Genomic DNA, 24109 nt, shown 5'->3' with positions numbered 1-24109 from the left:
TATTGCCATGTGCAATTATAGACGCCCTTTTGTTTGAACATGGTGTTTGTTATGGACAATTTGTGGTTTGCACAGAAGTCTAGTAATAGAACATTGCTTTGGTTCACATCTGGCAGGCTGTTCCTCCCAATCACGCGCCTGCGGGTCTCACTGTTGTTGCTCACATGAGCGTTGAAGTCTCCCAGTAAGACGACAGCATCCTCAGGTACACCACCTAGAGGCTCCAAGAAGGCCAGGTACTCTGAACCATCGTTTGGTGCACGGGCGCAGACGACAGCCAGGACCCATTCTCCAATTCAAAGGTGCAGGGAACAAACCCAGGAAAAACTCCAACTTATAGGCAGCAAGCCAAGCGGATGCTAAAATATTCTGACCAAACTGTTTCCAATTTTGCACATTAGGTACAAAGCAACACTGAGAAAGTTTTTACTTTGGAAGCCAAATCATATTGCAAAAAAACCAGCAATACAGTGTAACTCTAACAAGTGGGGATGTGTGCATTGATACAAATATTGAAAGTACTGATCCCAGCATTGATATTGCTCCTGTTTCATGAAAAAGCAGCCACGTCTGTGCAAACACCGGTCCTTTCAGCCACCCTTTGCTCCACCCTCACCTCCTCCTCCCTGTGGTTTGTTGCTGTGGAGTCACATGACTTAGGTGCACCTGGTGTCCAGATATTTATAGCTGTAAATGAAAACACTGCAAACAGCAATGCCTGTAGGAATTTCTCTACTATGACTTTATTGAGTCACAACTAGACAACAGTGGCAGTACAGATTAAAAGTACACAGTTTTACTGTTGTTTACGTTCAGTGATGCCATCTAGTATTGTTAATTCTATGTGAGGCTGCTGCTGTGGTGGGATTTTTGAGTTGAGGGGGGGCATTCCACAAAATATTTCTGACCGGGAGCTCGGAACTTCCGACTTATTCAGGAACACAGCATTAGAAAAACAAAATATCGATCATATTACCTATCATCGATTCAATACCAATACAAGCTTTGGTATCGATCCGCCACTTCTAGTATACAGGGGTGATTACTTTGGGAGGACACCTAATTTAGAGATTAACTGAAATAATTTAAAAACTATTTTAGAGTTTGCTTTAGTGTGGGAATTTTCCTCCATCATACACAGCAAATGTCAGTACCAGGTCAAGCTGCATTGTTGTAAATCTGTAAATCAGCAACTGGCATTAGACGCAGAGTGGGAGGGCTAACTCAAGCCACTCGTTAGCTTGTAAAAGTGTAGCTTGAAGTAAACAACAAAAAACCCGTTGGGGGGTAACGTAAGTGCCGTTGACTTGGCTCTCTGTCTGACTCGCTTCCCCTGTCAGAGAGAAAGTCGGATTCTCTCTGACTCTATTTTCAGCTTCCTCTTCTGTAAGCGGGGAGTTTTTACTGCCTGCAGTCATATGATGCGATCGTAGGAAAGCAGGAACACGCCTTTCAGAGAGGACTCGCTTCGTTTTCACATCCAAGCAACATAAAGTCACCGACTCCGCAAAGAGGAACTTATTCTCTGCCACAGGAAAGTTAGCCGAGGACTGTGATGTCGGAACCGAAACTCCGCGACACTGACCGCTTCCCTTGTAGCAACAGCCACTTATAGCTTTCTGTAGCTACTGTATTATTATGCAACACAGCAATTCAGTAATGATTTGTAAAGACATGAGTAACTACAGTGGATTTTCAGTGAGTTATTTATACGCTAACGCTGCGCTCAGTGTGGCCGCTCGAAGGCCGTTGTCGGTTCAGAGAGAGCGCAGTGATTGATTTCAATGCACGTCAAGTCGTCGTCAGCTGGAACAGGGCGCTTTAAAGACCATGGTTAACAAAGAGGAGCTGGAAGAAAGGCTGAAAAAACTTTTGGTGAGGCTGAAAACTCCCCAGGAAGACAGGCAACTGTGCACGCTGATTCAAATCATCCAGGATCTGCTTTTCCTGGCGCACACCGACTATGGTAGGAAGCACATTGTTTCAGCGTGTGCATCATCACGCTGCTCATAAACAGCCATCATTTCCTTTTGGCATTTTTGCATTGCCTTATGAGAATTAGGTCAGATTAAAAAAAATCAAGTAGTATTTGCCCAGTGTGAAATGTGATATGGCATTCAATAATTTTGCATGATCGTTTTTATGGTTTTATTTATTTCAGACCACAATGTAATTCACTGAGCTCTTTAAAAAAAACAAAAACAAACAAACTCTGCTCCTTTTGTGCATTTTTTCCCTTCCATCCTTCCATCTTCTAGTCTATTGATGCTGTATTTCTTTGTTCATATGTCCTACTTTAAGGTTTGTTATAGAGCAGGTTAATGATTTAGCTGTTTTTACAGAGTAATTTCCCAGTTTTGGCGATAAATAAAGCATATCTTATCTTAAATACAAAACATAATGTCTTTGGGGTCATACTAAGGCCATTATAGTTTACTTAAGACTAGGCGTGAAAACACATTCAAGTTACCTGAAATCAAATTTAAAATGAGATTTACTTAGATTAGTAGATTTTAAGCACAGACTTGTACCTGCACAGTAAAGTCCTGCTGTAATGCTGCCTTGTTATGCACATTTAAAAACAGGAATGAGGGTAAAAGACCCAGTCACTTTATTCAAAACTAATGGGACTCATCGTGTCTTCTTATCTCTTGTTCCATGCTGCAGCAGCTGAACTGTTTGAAGACAAAGATGTCCACGTGCCCCTCGTGCTGGTTCTGTCTACCCACATCAGCAGCAGAGGAGTCCAGCAGGTAATGAATGACACAACGAAAATTAGCCATTATAATGGCAGGTGGTGCTATCTGTGTGAGGTAAGGTGAGGTGTGTTCAGCAGCATCACTCGCTCTTTGTTGTTGACAAAATCATCTGTGGACTGACGCGCCTACACAAAATCTAGCATGTCTTGTGACTGCTGTGTAATGCTAATTATCAGAGGTAAGACTACATATTGAAGCAAACTGAAAGTGAGATTGTAAGATTCATATTTTCTCAGTACTGTAATGTGTATGCTTGAGATCAGAATCATTACTTTTCATTGGTTTATTGTAATGACTCATTCCCGTCATTTTAATAAATTGTTTGTTCTTCCTTTTCACAGGTTGGCTGGTCATTGCTGTGTCAGCTGATTGAAATATGCCCCACTACACTGGACCAGCTAACCAGACCTTTGGATGAAGCCCAAGAGTGGGAGGTAGAGGGAGTGCACCAGTAAGTGAAGACTCTCTGGCAGCTGTGGGCTTTATGCAGCACCACTCATTTAAATGAATGACTATCATGATGGCTCATGCCACACGAAGGTACATGAAATATATAGGCGTGGTCAAGACAACCTGCTCAAGTTCAAACCAAGCATTAATTTTGGGAGGAAAGGTGATTGGAGTGACTTTGAACGTTGCATGTTGTTGCTGTTGGTTCCAGATGGGCTGGGCTGAGTAATTCATAAACTGCTGGGTTTTTCCCCTCAGAACAATCTCTAGGGTTTACAGAGTGTGGTTCAAAGAGAAAATGTCCAGTGAACGGCAGTTCTGTGGGCAAAAACCCCTTGTTGATACCAGAGGTCAGAGGACAATAGTCAGACTTTATAGTAAGGCAACAGTAACTCCAATAACCACTTGTCACTATCAAGTTTTGCAGTAGAACATCTCTGAATGTTCCTCTGATATGCACAGCAGAGATGCACAACATGTTGATCATTGAAACAGCTACAGGGGCAGCAGACCACACTGGGTGTCACTCCTGTCAACCAAGAACAGGAAACTAATGCTACGGTTCAAACAGTCTCGTCAAAATTGGACGACAGAAAAACTGGAAAAACGTTACCTGCTCTCATGTGGCTTGATTTCTGTTGTGATGTTCAAATGTGAGGGTCAGAGTTTGGGATAAACTGCATGAATGCATGGATCCATCCTGCCTTGTAGCAAGTGTTCAGGCTGATAGTGACGAAATGGTACCAACAGAACCACTTAAACGTCATTAAAAAGCCACAGCGTAACAGAGTATAGTTGCTGATCATGTTCATCCCTTTATGACCAGTGTATCCATCATTTTTAACACAACTGTGCACCATGTATAAGATCATCATCCCAATCTGGTTTCTTGAACATGACAATGCCTATGCTGACCTTTAAATGACCTCCACAGTCACCAGTTCTCAGTCTGGTAGGGCTCCTCTGGGATGTGGTCGAATAGGAGATTCGAGTCATGGTAAATCTCGAGGCAAAAAGGAGACTAACCCCTTCAATTTTTACTCCACTTTAGTAAAATTCTCAATTCTGATTTTAGAAAAATGAATGTGGACCATACTGAATTGAATTTCTTTGAATCTGAGGCACATTTCCTTTTAGGTTTATAGAATCAAGTTTATAGAATTTGATTCAGATTATTTGACACCAGCTTTAGCTGCTATGACCCTATTTACACGTGCCAATTTCTATTAATTAATTAATTCTCCATGTCAGGCATTTGTGTTAGCGGCAATGCTTACACAATTTTAGAATAACACAACAGACAGCCATTTTTCATTTAATAATCAAATGATCAAGTTAGTATTTAGGGTGAAGTAGTTAAAACAATATATATCATAAAATAAGTTTTAATTCAGTTAATTTTTGCAAAGGTTTGGTCTTTCAATGGAGATGAAAAAAATGACCAAATCTATTTGGCGACAGCTTTGGTGAAGTTTTTGCTTGTTGTATGTTTTTCAGGCAGATCCTTAAGGTGCTATCTCAGTACAGCGCAGATTGTCGAGTGGCCATGGTTGCACTCAGAGCCTTGGCCCTGCTGCTCAGATCAGGTATGAATACACCGAAGATCCTTCCTGCTACAGATGGCACTGCAAAAGCCTTATTTGTCATTTAAGACTCTTTAATGTGAGCAAGTTAACCACCTTGTTTTTCTTTCAGTGATTTGTTTGCCTGCACGGTCACACTCCTTTCTACTCTGATGTGTAGCTGAGTGATTTGAGGCTTCTTAGAAATGCAGAGTTTCAGCTAATTCAAGCATTTGCATACCCAGCAACAATGGAACAAATATTTCCTGCTTCTAAAAATGTTTGTATAATCTAATAATAATATCTGTGCTTGTCAGAAGAATTTCACCACTTATCCAACATGCATTCATGAAAAAAAACATTTTCTGATAACATAGCTAACCCATACATTGTAATAAGAGGAGCGGTCAATAGAGTAAAAATTCTGAAATGTTTTTAATCTGCAGGTTTAGGGTTTTTGCTTTTTGTTTGAGCTGGTTGGGTATAAAACAAGACGGGGAGTTTAACGAGAGGCTCGGATAAGATAATCGAAGCAGAAAATAATCTCAGTTTGGTGACTGGCTGCAAACAGATATTCATTGTACTTGACATTTTATCTCTCATACATAGCCAAGATTCCTCTGCTGCTACTGGATGAGGAGGAGGACGTGTTTGGCCTTGTGGTGTACGCCATGAAGGCGTTTCCTACAAGCGAAGAAGTGCAACTCCAAGGCTGCACAGCTCTGCAGCTGCTTCTGGAGGAAGGTGGGTAGATACACACTCCAACCTCGTAGCGTGTGGATTTATTATGAACTTAAATGTGTAGTCTACACTGTCTTTGTGTTTCTAGCTTGGTATGTGTCTTACACTGATCAGTGACACTGCCTGACTTTTATTTTAGAAAAGAGATTAAACTAATTTAACAACTATGCTCTACGTCATGCGAGTGTAATGCTTGTTAAATACAGCGTGCAGTCATTGTCTTTGTGACCTGAGGGTGGTTCCAAGTCGGAATGTGAATGCCTAAAGAAAAGTGAAATAAAGAGCCGCAGCGAGAGTCCTGGGGGGAATGGTATTTAACATTTGCTATTTTAACCCGTTAAATTCTCGAGGAAACACTTTGTAAAGTTGTGCCTTTCCTGTCTTCCTGCTTACGTTTCTTCAGTTGGACTTTCTCGTTCTTATTTGCCTTAGTGATGCAGGCTTCTCTCTTACATCATCATCGTCACTGCTTTTTGGGACACACCTTTCATAAATCTCACTGTGATTTTGCATTTGTGTGTATTTCTTGCAGTGTTTCCAGTCTGTAATGACTTTTTCTGAATTCTTACCAGAATTTGTTTACTTTTAGTCAGTCTACACTTCTTAAGGTACACCTGTTCAGCTACTTATTAATCTAATAATCAATGCAGAAGAGCACACATCCTGCAGTTTCAATCACATAATGTCACCGTATTCAATTACTAATGTGCTAATGTGAGGATGTTGACATGTTAGCTTGTTTATACATATTAATGGAGACATGACAAAAGAGAAACATGGTGCACAGAAGAATAAAACCTTGAATAAAGTTAACAAAAAAAGAAAAAGAACATACAGATACATCTATGTACTTCTATTTTAATGTCGAATGTTACTGAAGATTAGCTTGTGTACATTTGGAACACAACTTTTGGCATATAGTCATCGATGCAGCATGTCTAATTGAGCTTTTTGTTAGCTTCACATTAACATTTTCTTCTGTGTGTTGGTGAACAGCAGCCGTATATCTTTACTGCGTCTGTGTTTGCAGTCAGCGATGAGCACCTTGTGGAGTTTGTGGAGAACCAGGATCACGCTGTGGTTCTGGCAGCTCTCCAGAGGTTTCCGGACTACTGGGAGATGCAGCTGCAGGCTTTAAAAGTGCTGCTTCCTCTGACTCACCCTGGTAAGTCCTGATGACATCACAGTGATCTTTATGATGGCCATAGAGTAAAGAAAAAAAAACCCGTGTTATTCTTACTGCACAATCCAAAAAAAGTGCTGTGTGTTGGTTCTTATAAAACGTTATGCCTGATCTGTGTAGCTGAGTCTTAGTTTGAATAGAGAGATTTGGTGTAGTTGTCCTTTGTGTGTGGCTGTGTGGTTTCCCTCGGCTAATGTCATCTTCTTTTTGCTTTGCTGAAGTCACAGTGGTAACAAACACAGGTTATGAAACAAGCTCATAAAACCTCGCATGGTCCATTTGTAGATGGACCATCAGACCGTGATGTCACTGCAATGCTTTTTAGGGACTCTTGATTTAATTTCCATTATCCCTCTAATGCCATTAAATAGGAGTAAAATAAGTGTCCTTCTGAGAACTTGTGGGACAGGATAGCCGTGCATGTTTGGAAAGAAAAACATCAAATTGTCATTGTGAGAAAACATAGCAGCTCATTCAGTGAAGACTCTCTGAAGTATATTTCCCAGTCAAACATGTTACGAATGCAGCAGATAATTGAATTGGAGACTTCCTACAGTTCCATGAAATGTATTTTAATTATCAGGATGTGGGAAGTCCGAATCCTGTTTTTAGGATTACAAAGATTGCATTATTATTATTATTGTTATTTCTTATGGCATCTTCCAAAGAGTTATCCATAATTTAAAATGGTGTGAGTTAGGAGGCCAGAACAGATCGAGGGCATTTGCTGTCCAACTTTATTACGGCCCCTTATCTGTTTAATCTGTAACACCAAGAATTAACGATCATGTATTGTGTCTTATACGGGAAGTCGATATATTTAATTTAAAATGAAAACGATCATCAATGACAATTTACCAAAGGATTTTAAAGTTGATCACTATTTTGGTATTTTCTCTGATATTGATGAGATATTTTACTTTATCTTCAACTTAAAAAGCACTTAACATTAACAGTAGCTTCTAATTGGGATTCCTTTTATTTTGGTCATTGCAATAAACCCAGAGGTTGCACTCTTTAAAAGCAGGCACTCACTGCTGCCTGGAGAGCAAGTTCTGCAAAGATAACACTGTTTAAAAGAGACTTTTGTTATGCTGCCAGGAAGTCCAGGAGAATGGTGGAAAGTACCAGTAACAGTCCGAGTGAGTCAAAAAAAAGGACAGAGAGCTGAAAATAGGAACAAAATATATATTAATGATTAAACTTAAATAATCCTTAACCTGATTAAGTGGAGTCAGCTGCAAATTGTCGTACCTGCTGTAAGGCAGGGGAGATTAGGCAACATCACAAATGAGCCTGGAAGGGCCGTAACTCATTCAGTACCTTTTATAAATATGACTTATAAGTAGATGTACTTTAAGCTACTCCATCTACTACTCTTAGAGTGAAGTGGAAGATGGATCAGCTATGCTCCCATCTCAGCCATTTCAGTTATTCTTGGCTTGTATTGAGAAGCTGCAGTTAATATTTTTGAGAGAGAAATGAACCGATCGCACTTCAGAGATGTTCTCTGAAATACGCAGGACTGTACAGAAGATGGTGCGTTACTTTTATGCATAATCTAATTTTGAGCTGATTCAGATCTGAATGATTTCTGTATGGAATATGTAAAAAAAATTTAAATAATTTTGTTGTTGGTCGAGTATGTAAATCTTATTTATAGCTAGTATGTAAGTGTCTTATACTACTCATTACAGTTTTGTGCTATTTGTAATTCAGCAGTACTCAAAGACTCAGGTGGAGTTGCGTACTTGTCTTTTGCAGGCAGTAACGTGGAGGTGTTGATGTCAGGGGGCACTCGGTGCTACAGCACCATCATCGCTGCCATGGATGCTTTCCCTGAGGTGGAGGAGCTGCAGGAGAAGGCCTGCTGCCTGTTCAAAAGGTTTACTTCAGGTCAGAGCGAGTGGAAAAGGAGAAGAATCATATTTTAATCATATTTTTATGGCCTTCTTCTTCCTCTAATGTAATTTAGTACTGACATTGTTTTTGTGGATGCAGATTTGTTTTGTGCACTTTTGTGTTTCACTTCAAATGCAGAATATTAATTTGTGTATTATCATAGCTGATAAGAGCTATTGAATTAGACTCATAAGACTTTTGAATTACATCCACGTAGACATTTTACATACTATATTATATACTGGTTAATTAGGTAAATTAGTCTTTCAGTAACATTTCTCAGTGATCGCTGAGCTCATTCTCCCACTCACTGTTTTGTTTGCTGTTGTTTTATCAGCAGTTTTTGTGCCTCAATTAAATGGCACAGCTGACGAAAGTGAAAGTAAAAGTAAATGAAGAGTGAGAGCAGAACTAAACAGAGTGGTAACTCAAGCATCTGGAACTTCCACTGTCCCACCTGCCGACTGTAGAAACATTATCTATCTATCTATCTATCTATCTATCTATCTATCTATCTATCTATCTATCTATCTATCTATCTATCTATCTATCTATCTATCTATCTATCTATCTATCTATCTATCTATCTATCTATCTATCTATCTATCTATCTATCTATCTATCTATCTATCTATCTATCTATCTATCTATCTATCTATCTATCTATCTATCTATCTATCTCAATTTCTGAGCCAACAGTGAACATTATTAAGTATCATTGTTGTTAACTATACAAACTAAATAAAATTCAAAAAACAGTGTTAAATGGGTCCAGCTCTCAGATGTACAGTTAATAAATAACTCATGAATAACACTAGTAATGATAACACTGTTTGTTGAATCCTCACTGTCAACACAGCAGTGTTTGGATTTCATTCGTTCGGATAAACTAACGTGTTTTTTCAGATGACAGATGAAGATTGAGGAGAGTTATCAAAGTAATCAGAGTATTAATTCTGGGTGCTCGGCTTATGGTGTCTTGCAGAGAGTTACAACGACATCCTGGTGAGGAATGGTGTCCACAGAGTCGCAGTCAGAGCCTGTCAGACTTTCCCTAACAACCCCAAGCTGCAAGCCGCTGCTCTGTCCTGCCTGGCTAACCTCAGTGAGGACCCACATTCACAAACTATATTTAATGGACGTGTGATGGTCTTAAACTCAACATCAATATATAGTGATGTTGCACATTTTTTGAAATATTGGAGTTCAGAAGCAGCACATTTTCCATATAACCGTGATGTTTGCTTAGTTATTTCACTAAAGTCTTCAAGCCCTGCATCTGTTTTTAAGCAGATGTAGACGCAGACGAATAACCCAAAGCAGTTGCCAAGCTTTGTGGTAAAAACCAGATGATACTAAAATGCAACTGTCTCTTGACCTTTCTCCATTCTGCAAAAATGACACAGTGATTGACACAGACTTTGTCCTTTTTGTTAGCTGCAACCATCGTGCAGAACAAGGCGGTGGCCGAGCAGGGTCTGGAGGAAGGAGAGGAGGAGGAGAACAGGGGTAACGGGCAGGTGGAGGACATGGAGCTGAGCTGGATGAGGGAATGCTTTACTGCACTGGAGCTCCACGCAGATGAGCCAGATGTTCAGGTCTGTCTAACGTTTGGCTTTCGAGTTTTACATGGTACTCCTGAAGACTTGAACTTATTTAAAAATCACTTGTACCGTCTCAGGAAGCTGCGTGCTGGGCCATTCACAGTCTGTTTCTGCACGGAGCTGCACTGAACCATCTAGAAGAAGAGCAGGATGAAAGGTGACACAGTGACATCTCCACACGTGCGTTCATAGCCGTTGGATCTGTGCGAGAACTGAATGTAATGATGGCGTTTGGGTATTTGCTCCACAGGACTCCTGTTTATAGACAGCTGATGGCGGCCATGCTGCTTCACTTTGCGTCTCCCAATGTGTTTAACGCTGCTACCAGCGCCATCGCCACACTCATCGCAAACAACAGTGAGTCTCACGTTTCCACACGGTGTGCAGAGATGCAGTTATGATCAACATCTGTTTGTTTGTCTGTGCTGAAACTGCCGCCTGCAGCCTGTAATAAAAGCTTATGCTACAGATGCTATGTATATATCTCTATATAATATAAAAACACTGCTGTTTTGGCTGTTGCCACGGTAACCGGCTTGCTTTGTTTGCAGGTAAGATGCGCTCTTTGCTGCTGTCAAGTGGCCTTCATGTGAATTTGGTGGAGATGATGAAGAGACATTCAGACTCAGCCGAGGTTTCCATCAGTGCCTGCAAACTGTTAAACCTGCTGTTCCAGGGAAGGTGCGAACGAAGACGGTTCACATTCTACGATGAAAAAATTCAGACACACTGAGGAGAGCATTTAGTGTTTCTCACAAGCTTTGAAACTAGTCTCCCTGTATTTGTAGGGCCGCCAGTCTGGATGAGTTGACCATGGCCATGAACCAGATCCTCAGCACCATGAAGTTTCATAACTTTAATCCCGAGGTTCAGCTGGAGGCTCTGCAAGCCAGCTTGGTCTTCCTTTGCCCGGGTACGCTCTTGTTTTCTTTTCTCACTTCCGTTCCCAGCAGCTACGTGTTCTTTGTGTGGTGTTTGTGCGCAGAGGTGACCTGCCAAACAAAAGTTAATGGTCGCACAAGTAAAGTTTTTTTTCCCATCTTCTCCAACAGGGCAGCTTATTTACCGCACTAAGCTTCGTCCCAGAGGAAGATGGAGAATATAATTTATGAGTATTATTTTGACTAGTACTAAGTCACAGTGTAATGTGAAATGAGCTGCTCATAATGAGGAAATCGCATCTATTCGCTAATTTTGCAGCCCTCAGAGCATATCAGCTATTTTTGTTATGGAATTTTGCTACATGTGCTCTTTAATTTAAGGGACTTTTCACATCTGAGAGTCTAAACCACGGTTCCTGTTTTTGTTCTCTTGTGTATATCTGATCCAGTTCATTTTGGTTTCACATTGCAGTTATGCAAAGGCGGTAAGACCTTTATATGACGAACGTGCATGGTTCATTGTATTTGATTGCTTGGCAAACAAGTGTGTATCTATTGTAAGTCCTTTTTGGCAAGTAGCCTGGCTCAGTTTGTATGAATACGAGAAAAAACAATAGACAGATTCTTTGTAATCCTTATGCCCTGTGATATTTAAAAAAAAACAAACTCTTTCGGTTGTGTCTGAGGGTCCGTGTTTACTCATGTCCTTGTCCTCACTCGTTTCCTTCTCAGACAGGAGTTTAAGGGAGCACGGCAACTCAGTCGCAGATCCCGACATGGCCGACGTGTCTCTGAAGGTCCTGAAAAACCAGTGTGTGGTGGAAGGAGCTCACATCCTCTACCTGGAAGCTCTCAACAGGGTATGGGCAACACACACTTTTTCAACATTTTGAGCATTTTGGTTTTGTTTTGAAATGCCCAATTGGAGATTCTAATCGGGTTTTATTTTTAAGAGATTTTTTTTCAATAAAGAGAAAATTATTCAGGCTGCAGAGCGCCTGAATGAAACGACAGTTCACCCATTCGTTTTATAAACTGCATCGTAGCCTGTTCTGCAACTAGAAGATCAGAAGGATTGTGATTGCATTTCTGAAAAGATTTAATAACAATAATAGATTGGATTTATATAGCACTTTTCAAGGCACCCAAAGCCACTATTCACTCACTCTCACATTCACACACTGTTCTCAGTTTTCATATTGGTATGGACGTTGAAAATGTCCGTCTTTATGCTTGAGTGTGGATGATAAACACTGACTGAATCAGCCTCGGAAAAGAGTAAAAACCAGAAAAAAGACACCACATGTCATCGAGGAAGTGAACGTCTGTCAAGTCTAAACAGTCATTTGTCTCATATTTAGTATTTTATGATAAAGAAGTCGCGACTTCACACAATGACTAATAACTGAATACGTTTTTTGTGCTTCATTATGTTTTAAAAGAACACAAACAGCAAAAACTCTGTTGCCAAAGGCCGTGACATCTGTGGCAGAATAATGTCTGAATAGCAGTTTATTTAACGTAATAATTTGTGCATTTGAAACCCAGAGTGCTAAAGAAGGCATAATCATTCAAAATGAGCATTCAAACAGGGCACTTTTGGCTGTTGTTTTATTTCCAAGGGGTCACCACAGTGGCTTTATCCGTATATTGGATTTATGACGGTTTTTATGCTGGATGTGCTTCCTGACACAAGCCTCCTATTTGTCTGTGTTTAGGATGCGCAGAAAGTACACTAGATTATGGCTTAGGCTGGATTTGTGTCTATTCCTCTTCACAAACTGGGGCTCTTTCACGTTTGAGACAAATATGTTAAGGATAATGTGATTTTTATTTGTTTTACAACCCAAGAAACTTCTCTTAGTCTTAGTAGACTGAGTCCCAGATCATGAACCTGTCTGCTGTTGAGCATTTCAGTGTACTCTAAAGGACAAAAGAGAATAAGAGTAAAGCTCAGATTAATGAAAGTTGTTTTATGTCATTATATATTACACGGTGTGCTAAAATGATATATATCCATTAACTTTTATTCTAATTAATGTTTCATCCATGCCAGTAGTACATAACCACATTTATATTTGTTACTAACGTTCTGCTGATGCAGATGTGTGCAACACTTGAGAAACACTTAATGCAGCATTATCTGTAATTCATTTTGGTCTCTCTTCCCTTTCTATGCATGCACGTGCGTACAGTTCATCAGCAGCTCAGCCATTCAAACATGTGGTTTGAAGGTGCTGTCTGCTCTGGCTGACTGCTCTGGTGCAGTGGATCTTCTGTGCCAGCAGGGGGCGATAGACACAGTGCTGCATACACTACAAATGTTCCCGCAGGAACGAGGTACACATTTGTTACTGTAAAAAATGCCAAACTTTCTCTTAACATGATTTGCAGGGAGATCCGGGGTGTAGTTTTTCACTTAGGAATAGCTGAACTAATCCCTTTGTTCACTTCATTAAATCTGTGTTTACTGCCTTTAGCTGCCTGAAGAAAAAAAAAAAAAAAACACAAAGCTTTTTCTCAACAGAACTTTATTAAAGGCAAATAACTACACTCGCACTAAATTTCCTGCCCTCTCCAGAGATACACTACTGGGGGCTGACCCTGCTTACCTACGTTGTGTCCAAGAAGAAGCTCTCGAGGATGATCGTACCTGTACTGGCCTCCGTTGTGGTTACCGCTCTCATTCAGTACAGAGAAGACTCTGAGATGCTGCTAAAGGTGACCCAAGTGTTACTACTCTGATATAACGCCATGACGTAATAAACCCGCCCTGTAGTTTCATTAAAAATAAAAAAATTACATTATTGGGTTGAAGAAAAAAATCTTAGAGCTCCCATTTGAACAGAATGTAAATTACGGAGTTCTTCTTTTCATAATGTTATCTCATCCTATCCTATACGATTAAAGACATAACCAATTTAAAAAAAAAAAACGCTAATAACCAATTTTTATGTATATTTAAATCCCTACTTTTCACATTTGGATGACAGCTCAGCTAATAGCCATTACACATGCTATGATGTAATTGGTTGCTAGCCGTCTGGATACAGTGATACAGTCACAGAATTGTAGATCTGATCTTAAATCAAGCCTTCAAAGGCAGGATGCTGTGCCCTTTGAGGCTAATTTCTACCCTGTGTGTCTTGTTAAAGGCAGTACTGACAGTGTTGCCCTCGTAAACTTTCTCCTCCTGTCTGGTTTGCAGTGTTTACAGGTGGCATTGAGGATGCTGGACGCCTGTTCAGGAGCAGCTGCTGAACTGCAGAAAGAAGACTTTGACAGGCACATCTTCCAGTGCCTTAGAGAAGAGACTGACCAGAGCATCAGCCCAGTAAGTTAGACCACCGCAGCAACAACAACTGAATGAATTTCTTTAAAATTCAACACACCTGTTCACATCCTTGTGATCAGTTTGATCATAAATGTTTTCTACTAGGCATCATCAGATACAGATATTGATTCCAAATATCTGACCTTTTTTATTTAGACACTTAAACTTGACCAGTAATTTGAAAAAAATTACTTCCTTACTCATGATTATTATTTCCTGTGTTGCAAGATCAAGGGTAATAGTCTCTATCCCAATATCAGGAAGCAGTTGTGTTGAAACACAGGCTACTCTGTGAACACAAATGACCACGCATTACGTTAATCGTTTAAGCCATTGTCTGCTGGTTTAATATTTCCTGTGACATGCTTTCCTAGAAAGCAGACTTGCTGCCCTTTCTGACTCCTAGTCTCTCTGTCTGTCTGCGATCAGCTGCGGAAGTCGGTGTGCCTGGCTCTGTCTAAAATGTGGTGCGACTCAGAGCTGCACTACAGCATGCTGGAAAAGGCCTGCATGGATGGAGATACAACAATGACTGAGTGTCTGATTGAGCTGGGAGCTGACATCAACAAGAAGACCAAAAATGAGTCTCTCATTTACCAGGTCAGAGGTCACGATGGTTTCAGAGTGATTTGACTCGTTCACTCAGTCACACACAGGCATACAGTGCTTTTACCCATGACTAAGCACTTTTATCTGACATTCACACATGCACACTTACTCTCCTATGGATGCATTTTGTCCAAGGATACTTCGACACATGGACCATAAGAGCCGAGGGATTGATGCACAGACCGTCTCATTGGTAGTGACCCGCTCTGCCTGAGCCTCAGTGGTCCCCATTTAATTTTGTCTCAATAGACAGTGGCTCTTCCATTGCTTTAAAGATTAATAACTGTGACTTTGAACCTAGAGGAGACATTCATTTTCCCCAGAGGATGAACCCCACATGTGTATGTCCCAATCATGATCGACGTCGTACATAAGGAGTACCCTGATTTTTCTGACAGGCCTCAGCTTTACTTTTTTGTTCAGCACTACATATTATGTACGTCCGTCCATCCATCCATCCATCCATCCATCCATCCATCCATCCATCCATTAATCCTCTTCTGTTTCTCCAAAGACACGTCACAGTAGCAGGATATTCTGTCCTTCTCCTTAGCGGTGCTTGTCCCATGTTGGAACGCTAGGTGTTCCCAGGCATGACAGGATGTAATCTCTGTAATCTCTCCAGCAATCTGTGGGGCAACCATCAGGTTCTCCTTTCAGTCGGATATTCCTACAAAACCTACAAAGGGAGGTGCCCAGGAGGAATCCTGTCTGTGTGCCTGAACCTTTTCAATTAGCTCATTTTAACACAAAGGAGCAGGAAGTCCACTGTGAGCTCCTTCTGGATGTCCAGGCTCGTCGCCCTTTCTAAAAGGCTGAGCTGATCTTATGGAGGAAACTTTTTTCGGTGACTTGCATTCGTGATATCATTCTTAGAGTAAGGGGTTGAGACATGGATAAGACTGGAGTTACTAAAGAATTTTTTGGTACAGTGTTTGATGATAGTTAAGCTTCATTACTAATAATACTAGCACTCATGTGTTTTTCAATTCCCAGTCATGCTCGAATAATCTGTAATAAGACAATCAGTTCAGTCTCGATCATGGCCTGTCTTTTTCAGGTCTGTGAGAGAGGTGGACCTCTGGAACTGGTGGAACTCTTGTTAAGCCGAGGCTGCCACGAGCAGCACCTCCGCAGGGCTCTGGCCGTGAGCGTGAAGAGGGGTGACGGGCCCACAGTCATCCAGTTACTTGGCCGTCTGGGTCTGGACCTCAACAACAATGCCCTGTGCCTGGGCGGCTTCAGGCTAGGCCGTCTGGATGCTGCCTGTCTGAGCCCCCTGCTGGCCGAAAGAAGCAGAACTTCCAGTCTACGCTACAACAACAGTGAGGAAGAACTGCTGAGTTTTTAAATTTTATATCACAATTTTATGTTTGTTTGTTTTTTAGATAAAACAAGGAGTTTGAATGTAATCATTTATATAGAGCCAAATCCCAACAAAGACCACCCCCGCGCTGTCTGCTTAGAGACACTGGTTTTGATGCTTTTTCATTCCACTATGATAAGATCACTTATCTTGACGACATAAAAGCCTGGATATGCTCGCAGGTTATCCAGATGTCATGTGATTCCATGTAGCTGTGCATAATCCACAGCAAGAGAAATATTTGCAGTGTTTTTTTTAAATATTACTACCTAAGGGAATAAGTATAAAGTGAAAAGTAGCAGCACTCGCACAGAACCATAACAGAACCATAACAACATATCTGACACACTAAGGATGCTCTCTGTTCTTGGAAACTCTGATGAGGATTTTATTGGATGATGGGAAAAAAGCTGCAGAGGAAATCGATTCAATTAGCAGCTCTAATTTGAATATCTTTGTGTCTTCAAGCTAAGGGCACGAGTCTGGCAAAGTACATCCAGTTTCTCCAGAGGTCCAAAAGTGTGAGCTGTCCCCCTCGGTCAGTGACTGACCCATGTTTGACCTCTGGCTACATTTCTGATGAGAGCGACGACTCCAGCTTCAGCTTTACCTCTTTGGAAGACGGCCTGTTTTTCAACGATGACATGGAGAGTGATGGTAAAGGGATGCTGATTTTCACCTGCCTTTCTTAAAGAGGGCATTTCAGCTTCATATTCTTGAACTCTGTAGCTATATAACACTGTAGCTTCTCCCATTCCCACTGCCCATAACCTAGTTTTGTCTGATTAGTGCTCCTCATAAACCAGAGTTGTCAACAACATTGTGTGTGGGCTGCTGTGCTCACAGCCAGAGTTTTGTGCCTGGGTTATCTATTCCAGTAACATTATACAGAGCCAAGAGTAGAAAATATTATCCTAATATTATCTAAAACGGACTTGGAGCACTACTTGTACTTCTCTTTTAGATAACTTCCAGCACGGGCAACAAACAAGACACGTAACTGACACTTGATTATTAGATTTGCATGCTGTTCAGAGAGACTGTATAATTCTAACATTGCTCTAAGTAGCAGTAATCGGTTGCACTGTAGTGGCATTGTTCTCCAGCAGCGTTGTTGTTTTCTCAGAACTACAGCTGAACATTCTGTACATGGAAATCCTTCATTTTCCACTGCCAGAGTAATTCATTGTACATGTATGTTTTTACTTGCGATTAGACTCGGCCTATTTGTAGTGAAGTGGCGGTGTCTCAGTGACCCATTCGTTCAGTTTGCAGTGACCTTTTGCCTCAAAAGGAGGTCTCACATGGACTCGATTAAGAACTACACATTAAAAGCACATCTGTAAATGATCACCAGTGTCTCACACTATGAGCACATGGGCATGTTTAATGAATGCATGGAGTGTGCTGCTTTGTTCCCTGACAGTTTAAGATGCAACAAGCTAATATGGTTCAGTCAAACAATTTCAATCTTTCATGTGATTCAGGGGCAGCACACAGAAACAGCTCTGTATAGCATTATTGTTACTTTAACCTTCAGATCAATCTATCGACCTTGAAGGAGAGGTCAGAGGTCAAATGTGACATTATATTTTGGATATTTATACAATACTAATACAGTAAAATGCACACCACACTTGTAAGAATTACAGTTTCTTAGAAACCTTTTTTGAGCTACAGTGTCTGCAGACAGAACGAGACACAAACCCGACCAAAAACACAACCTCCTTGGTGACAGCAGCAAGAGAATACGGCTTCTAGTTGGCAACAATTTCATATCGCATGACGATTGGTACCCTGTAAAAACGATTAGGGTTCAAATATACTGCAAGTGTATTGAATAAGCACTCATGTTTTACTGCGTGTATCTTTTTTTATAGGAAGCGATTCGCTGTCTGGCGCTCTTTCTCCAAAGCCGTACAACAATTCATCAGAGGAGCTGAGGGGGGAATCCTTAAGGAGGAAGCAGGGCCGCCGCAGACATGCCAGCGCAGAGGTAAGAGCTGTTAAAAGACATTTGGTATTTTATGCTTTGGCCCTAAAATTTAACTTGTCATCGCCGTTTTTTTTTTTGTTTTTTTTAATCGCTTTTTAAAGTATGATCCTAAAGTTCCATTACAGTTTAAACACTCAAGAGAATCCTTGTAACATAATATTAGAAACATCAGGTTCCACATAGTTCAAGTATGGTTCCCACACCTTAAAGAATTGATCTGTTTTTGAATGCAATATACATGTAAGATATTCCAGTGGCACTAAATCCAACACTACTCTTTTCCAACCTTTAATAGTTGGTACTTTTTCATAAATCCATTGGAGTAGTATATTCTTCCTTGCCGCATAGGTGAGAACACAGTACAATCTCCTATTATTCTTGGATATTAATCGCCGGCTGGGGAGGCCCAGTATGAGAGACAGAGGGTCCATCTCCAATTCACAACCGAAAATCTTCTCCATTTCAAATAGCACATTAGACCAATATTCTTGCAATTTCAAACATGACCAGACAGTAATTGGTACCCTAACTCACAGCGAGTTAGGGTACCAATTACTGTCTTACATTTAAGGCACATGGGTGAAAGGGTAGGATTATATTGATGTCTGCGAAACATAGATATGTGCATTCTATGTATAATTTTTAACTGTATTGCTTTGGTACGATTACAAACTGATATTGATTTGGCGTAACTCCAGACATCTTCCCACTCCTCATCATCAATTACTATACCTAATTCCTTTTCCCATTTGCCTTTAAGCCTCTGTGACGTCCCTGAGAGTACAGAATATAAAGCCTTATAAAATATCTTCACAGGTACCTCTTTGTCTGTTAAAAATAATAATTTTTCAACAGGAGAGACTTCATGACTCTCACTAAAGTTAGTACTATGCAAAATATAATGCCTTATCTGTAAGTAACGGAAAAAGTCATGCTTGGGGAGAGAATATTTCTCAACCATTTGGTCAAATGGCATAACTACATTATCGGAGAATAAGTCCCTCAGTCTCTGAATTCCTTTGTTCTTCCATTCCTTAAATCCTATATCAAACATCCCCGGTTGAAAGTCAAGATTACTCACAATAGGAGTAAACATAGATGTTAGCTTCAACCTTTCCTCAATTCGACATACTGACCGCCAGGCCTTAAGTGTATTAAGTGTGACTGGATTATCACAGCTCAATCTAATATCTTTAAAGTTCTTGAAAAACAATAGGTCCCTTAATGGATACTTTGAAAGAGAGGTTTCAATCCCCAACCAGATAGAGTGTGAATTATTTGTGACCCAGTCATGAATATAACTCATGTGAGTACTCAATTGATATGTTCTAATATTTGGTAAATCTAGACCTCCTACTGAACCTGGGAGCTGCAGTGTAGCCATCTTAAGTTTTGGTCTACGTTTGCTCCATATAAAAGAGCTTTGAAAATATAACCGGAATCATTTGGACAGGATATAACAATCGAGGTAAAATATTCATCTTAATCAAAGCTATACGTCCTAGCCAAGAAACAGGTAGGGAATTCCATCTCTCCAAATCTTGCTTTACCTTCTCGAACAGAGGGGAAAAATTTGCTTTATACATTTCTTTAAATTCTGGAATTATAAATATCCCTAAGTATACAAAACCTGTGGGGGACCATTTGAAGGGGAAAGAAAACGGTCTAGTTGGCACTGAATTAAAGCTCCCAATTGGCATAGCCTCTGACTTAGTCAAATTTACTTTATAGCCAGAAAATTGACTAAATGTATCAATAATGTTAAGTAAAGCCGGTACTGATGTCTCTGGATCAGAAATAAATATTAAAACATCGTCTGCATATAAACTGATCTTATGCTCATAATCGATTTGCAAACCCCGTACATCAGATGTCGTCCTTATAGCCTCGGCTAATGGTTCGATAGCCATGGCAAACAAAAGAGGTGACAGTGGGCAGCCTTGCCTCGTTCCTCTATACAATGGGAAACTATCTGATTTCAATCCATTAGACAAGATGGACGCCTGGGGATTATCATACAAAATTTTTACCCACTTAATGAAATTATCACCAAGACTGAATTTATTTAAAGTATAAAATAAGTAGGTCCATTCTATCCGGTCGAAAGCCTTTTCAGCATCCAGAGAGAGCACCAAACCGCCTATGTTCCTTTGCTGAGCAGCCTGAATTAGATTGAGAAGGCGTCTGACATTATTACGAGAATTACGGCCTTTTATAAAGCCTGTTTGATCTTCTTTAATAATTACAGGCAAAAGAATTTCGAGTCGAGTAGCTAATATTTTAGAAAGTATCTTCCGGTCCACATTTAGAAGAGCTATCGGTCTATAAGAGGAGCAAGACTCTGCGCACTTCCCCTTCTTCAAAATAAGAGAGATATTAGCTTCCCTTAGAGTCTGAGGTAATCTATTATGCAAGAACGAGTAATTAAACATATTAAGTAACGGGTCTATTAACAGCTCACTAAATTCTTTATAGAATTCACTACAAAAACCATCAGGTCCTGGGGCTTTGCCGTTCTTTAAAGTTTTTATAGCATTTAGTACTTCCTCTCTAGAAATGGGAGCATTAAGGGTAGTCTATTGTTTATTTGTTATAGTAGGCAGACTAAGCCTGGAAAAGAAATCCTCCATTAATTCCAGTGCATTAACTGATTGTTCAGATGTATATAGTCTACAATAAAATTCTTTAAAAATGCTATTTATAGTTTTACTATCATATACGCGCTCATTCTGAGCATCACAAATAACTGTAATAAATTGTGTTTGAGATCTTTTCTTGATAAGGCATGCCAAGTATTTTCCAGGTTTGTTTCCATGTTCATAAAATCTTTGTCTAGTAAACGTAAGGTTAAGCTCTTCATCTTGCGTAAAAAGGCTATCTAAAGTTGATCTGACTGCAGATATCTCTTGTAGTAAAGCTGGGGTTGGGGAGTCAGCATAAGTCCTTTCTTTTGTTTTAAGTTCTACCACTGTAATGGAACTGAGCTGGGTTTTTTTTTTTTTGTGTGTGTGTTTAGTTATCAGTTTGTTTGTTTTATGTTTGTTTGTCTGTTTGTTTATTTTTTTGGTTTTGAATTGTACACTGTATTATGTTATGTAATTACCGTATGTACTATTTGTGAAAATAAAAGGGAAAAAGGGAAAAAAAAAGAAAAAAAAAAAAAAAGTATGATCCTAAAAATGTCTTTTCTTGGACTCTGAGATTTACTTCCCTAAGCAGTCCCTTCTTTTGTAACAGTCTCTGCTATAACTCTGATATGAAGCTTTCTTGTGCTCGTATGTCCAGAGTGGTCAGACTGAGACTGAGCACACTGAGCCTCTTCGCAGAAGATATGGACGGAATAGCTCGAGTCAGAAAGGTATCTGAAAAATCTGATCTGTGATCTTTGATATTTGTCTCTCCTTTGTTTTTCTTCTTTGCCTCTTCTTTTCTTCGATAACTGATCCTGTTTTTAATGATATAAAATCATATCGCTAGTTGTTACATGGACAACAGCAACTTATTCCATGAATTCATCTTATTTTTTTGGATAACACTTCCGTTTGTGACACTAAGATATCCACATTTGAAAGGATGCTGGAAGCATGTACACCTCCTTCTTAAAGACATCACGTAAAATAAGGAATATTCAAAATTTAACAATGCTTGTTTTTGTAAATGAGATTCTTAAAGACTGTGGCAGCTTTGAATTGTAAAAACTGGCTCCATATCCTGGAATGCCGTTTAATTTGAACTTAATACACGCTGTCCTTAGGTGCCCGCTTTACCACAGTAGCCTCAGACACTGTGGACGTTTGCTAAACTCGACACTGTTCTGAGAAACACAGTAACACGCAATAACGATAGCATCAGTTCTAACCCACCACTTGAAGAGCAACAGTCCCACGAGCTTATGGTCTTAGTCACGAAATGTCGTGAAGGGACTGCCCCCGTCATCACTGACCAAAGATTATTTCTGTAACTATAAAACCACAGCGTGCTGCTGCTATGTTTTGTGTTGCAGCAGTTTGTCTTTCACACGCTGTTGTGTTTTTGTTTGTCCACACTGTAAAAGACTTACTGAGTGCAATGGTGGCGCTGTGACAGGTCAACAGGCATGACTCCTGGTCCACACCTAGCTACTTTTTTCAAGTGTGTTTTTCCAGCTCTCTATCATACCTGCAGTGGATCTGGTGCTCTTGTGTATTGGTTTTAATTGGATAAAAGGTATCTAAGTAATGAAACTATTGCTTTTGCTCTTGTTATCGCCTTGTCAGTGCTGGGGTCTGCCGAGAACTCTGCTGCTCTGCCGAAAGAGAAAGAGAGGATCCACCTGCTGGACTTATCTGGGAATGAGCTGGACTCCCTGTCCTGTCTCAACGATGGCTTTGTCCAGCAGCAGCTGTGGCATATCCACCGTCTGGACCTGAGCTATAATTGTCTGCTCAAGTTTCCCTCTGAACTCTGCTTGGTAAGGTCTGCATTCGATCTGCACTAATAAAAAGAACTAAAAGATAAAAATATGGGCTACATTTTTTTTTCTTTCTGTTTTTTGACTCAGAGTTTGAAGAATTTGACTCGACTAGACCTGCAGGGGAATCAGCTCCAGTCGCTGCCACAGGAGCTGCTGTCTCTGCCCTCGCTGAGCATGCTGAACGCCTCTCGTAACTGCGTTGGCCCCCAGCTGACCTTTGACCCTGCTGTTACCTGTCCATCACTGAAGCAGCTCAACCTTTCATTCAACAAAATCACCACATTCCCTTTCGAGCTGGGCCGCAACCTGCATACGCTGGAGGAGCTTTATATGGAAGGGTAGGGTTTTTAAGGAAATTGATAGTTTTACATCAAACAATCTTATCGTGGATCCACAAACGTCATTTGCAGAATTGTAAAGACGATTTTTTCTTTTCTTTTCAGAAACTGTATCACTGAGCTGTGCACACCTCTTTGTCTGCCTGAGATTAAGTTGCTTGATGTGAGCAAGAACAGCGTGGAGAATATTTCTGCAGATTTTCTGAGCAGCTGCCCCAAACTGGAAACCTTTAATGTCTCTATGAACAAACTCCGTGAGTATTACCAACTGACTGATAAATTCCACACTAATTCTTTCACCATCAGTTCAGTCTGGGTAGTATTTTACTATCTAAACATACTGTGAAAAAAGAGCTTCATGCTACAGGTTTCATCAGACGTTTTTAATTTAGAGTTATTCAAGAATGATTGATTTGTATTTATATCATATTTTTTAAAGTAGAAACATTATTTTGTGTTCTCCAGGTTCCCTGTCCCGTCTGCCAGCTAAGGTTATGACACTAAAACTTGCAAACAATAGCTTTGCATCAATCCCCGAGGCTGTACTTGAACTTCCAGTGTAAGCGAGATCCTCACCTTCTGTTCTTATATTTTAATTCAAAAGTTCTATCAGTAATAAAATTGTAAAAAGCCTCAAAGATTCTGATTCTCTACTTGCACGATCCGTCCTGTTAGGTTACGGTCAGTCGATATGAGAACCAACAGCATCGTTGTCCTGCCTGGCCCGGCGTCCTGGGTGTCCAGCATCATCAGAGAGCTGATGTTCAGTCAGAACTGCATACAGACTCTGGATCTCAGTGGACCTATCCACAAATGGACCAGACTGGAGAAACTCCACCTAAGTGCCAATAGGCTCACTGAGGTAAAAGAGAGCGTATACAGCACTTTCTAGAATGTAAACAACACATTGTTGTAAAGGGTTGTCTTTGAG

General features: G+C 40.3%; 1 protein-coding gene across 4 annotated transcripts in view; it reads left to right on the top strand.

The window, feature by feature from the left end:
- Window positions 1–846: 846 nt before the first annotated feature.
- lrrk2 (leucine-rich repeat kinase 2) overlaps window positions 847–24109 on the top strand; it is a 36180-nt gene continuing 12917 nt past the window's right edge. For 2 of the 4 annotated variants that reach the window (XR_003272907.1, XM_026175029.1), the window contains exons 1-27: window positions 847–1966; window positions 2668–2753; window positions 3101–3210; window positions 4707–4795; window positions 5381–5515; window positions 6543–6677; window positions 8460–8591; window positions 9583–9702; window positions 10035–10195; window positions 10279–10358; window positions 10452–10558; window positions 10753–10882; window positions 10990–11114; window positions 11815–11942; window positions 13278–13422; window positions 13664–13803; window positions 14291–14416; window positions 14846–15016; window positions 16086–16350; window positions 16860–17048; window positions 18272–18387; window positions 21673–21745; window positions 22644–22837; window positions 22928–23178; window positions 23284–23432; window positions 23644–23737; window positions 23854–24040. Coding sequence is in view for 3 of the 4 variants with exons in the window: in XM_026175029.1 (XP_026030814.1) it covers window positions 1831–1966; window positions 2668–2753; window positions 3101–3210; window positions 4707–4795; window positions 5381–5515; window positions 6543–6677; window positions 8460–8591; window positions 9583–9702; window positions 10035–10195; window positions 10279–10358; window positions 10452–10558; window positions 10753–10882; window positions 10990–11114; window positions 11815–11942; window positions 13278–13422; window positions 13664–13803; window positions 14291–14416; window positions 14846–15016; window positions 16086–16350; window positions 16860–17048; window positions 18272–18387; window positions 21673–21745; window positions 22644–22837; window positions 22928–23178; window positions 23284–23432; window positions 23644–23737; window positions 23854–24040 (3774 nt within the window). In the remaining variant the exon portion in view is untranslated. The remainder of the gene's footprint in view (window positions 1967–2667; window positions 2754–3100; window positions 3211–4706; window positions 4796–5380; window positions 5516–6542; window positions 6678–8459; window positions 8592–9582; window positions 9703–10034; window positions 10196–10278; window positions 10359–10451; window positions 10559–10752; window positions 10883–10989; window positions 11115–11814; window positions 11943–13277; window positions 13423–13663; window positions 13804–14290; window positions 14417–14845; window positions 15017–16085; window positions 16351–16859; window positions 17049–18271; window positions 18388–21672; window positions 21746–22643; window positions 22838–22927; window positions 23179–23283; window positions 23433–23643; window positions 23738–23853; window positions 24041–24109) is intronic. The other 2 variants (XM_026175027.1, XM_026175026.1) reach the window with 2 other exon arrangements.

Source organism: Astatotilapia calliptera, chromosome 7 (genome assembly GCF_900246225.1).
Source record: "Astatotilapia calliptera chromosome 7, fAstCal1.2, whole genome shotgun sequence".
Taxonomy (NCBI): Eukaryota; Metazoa; Chordata; class Actinopteri; order Cichliformes; family Cichlidae; genus Astatotilapia; species Astatotilapia calliptera.
The sequence above is the reverse complement of the archived record's forward strand: the minus strand, read 5'-3'. Positions and strand labels throughout refer to the sequence as shown.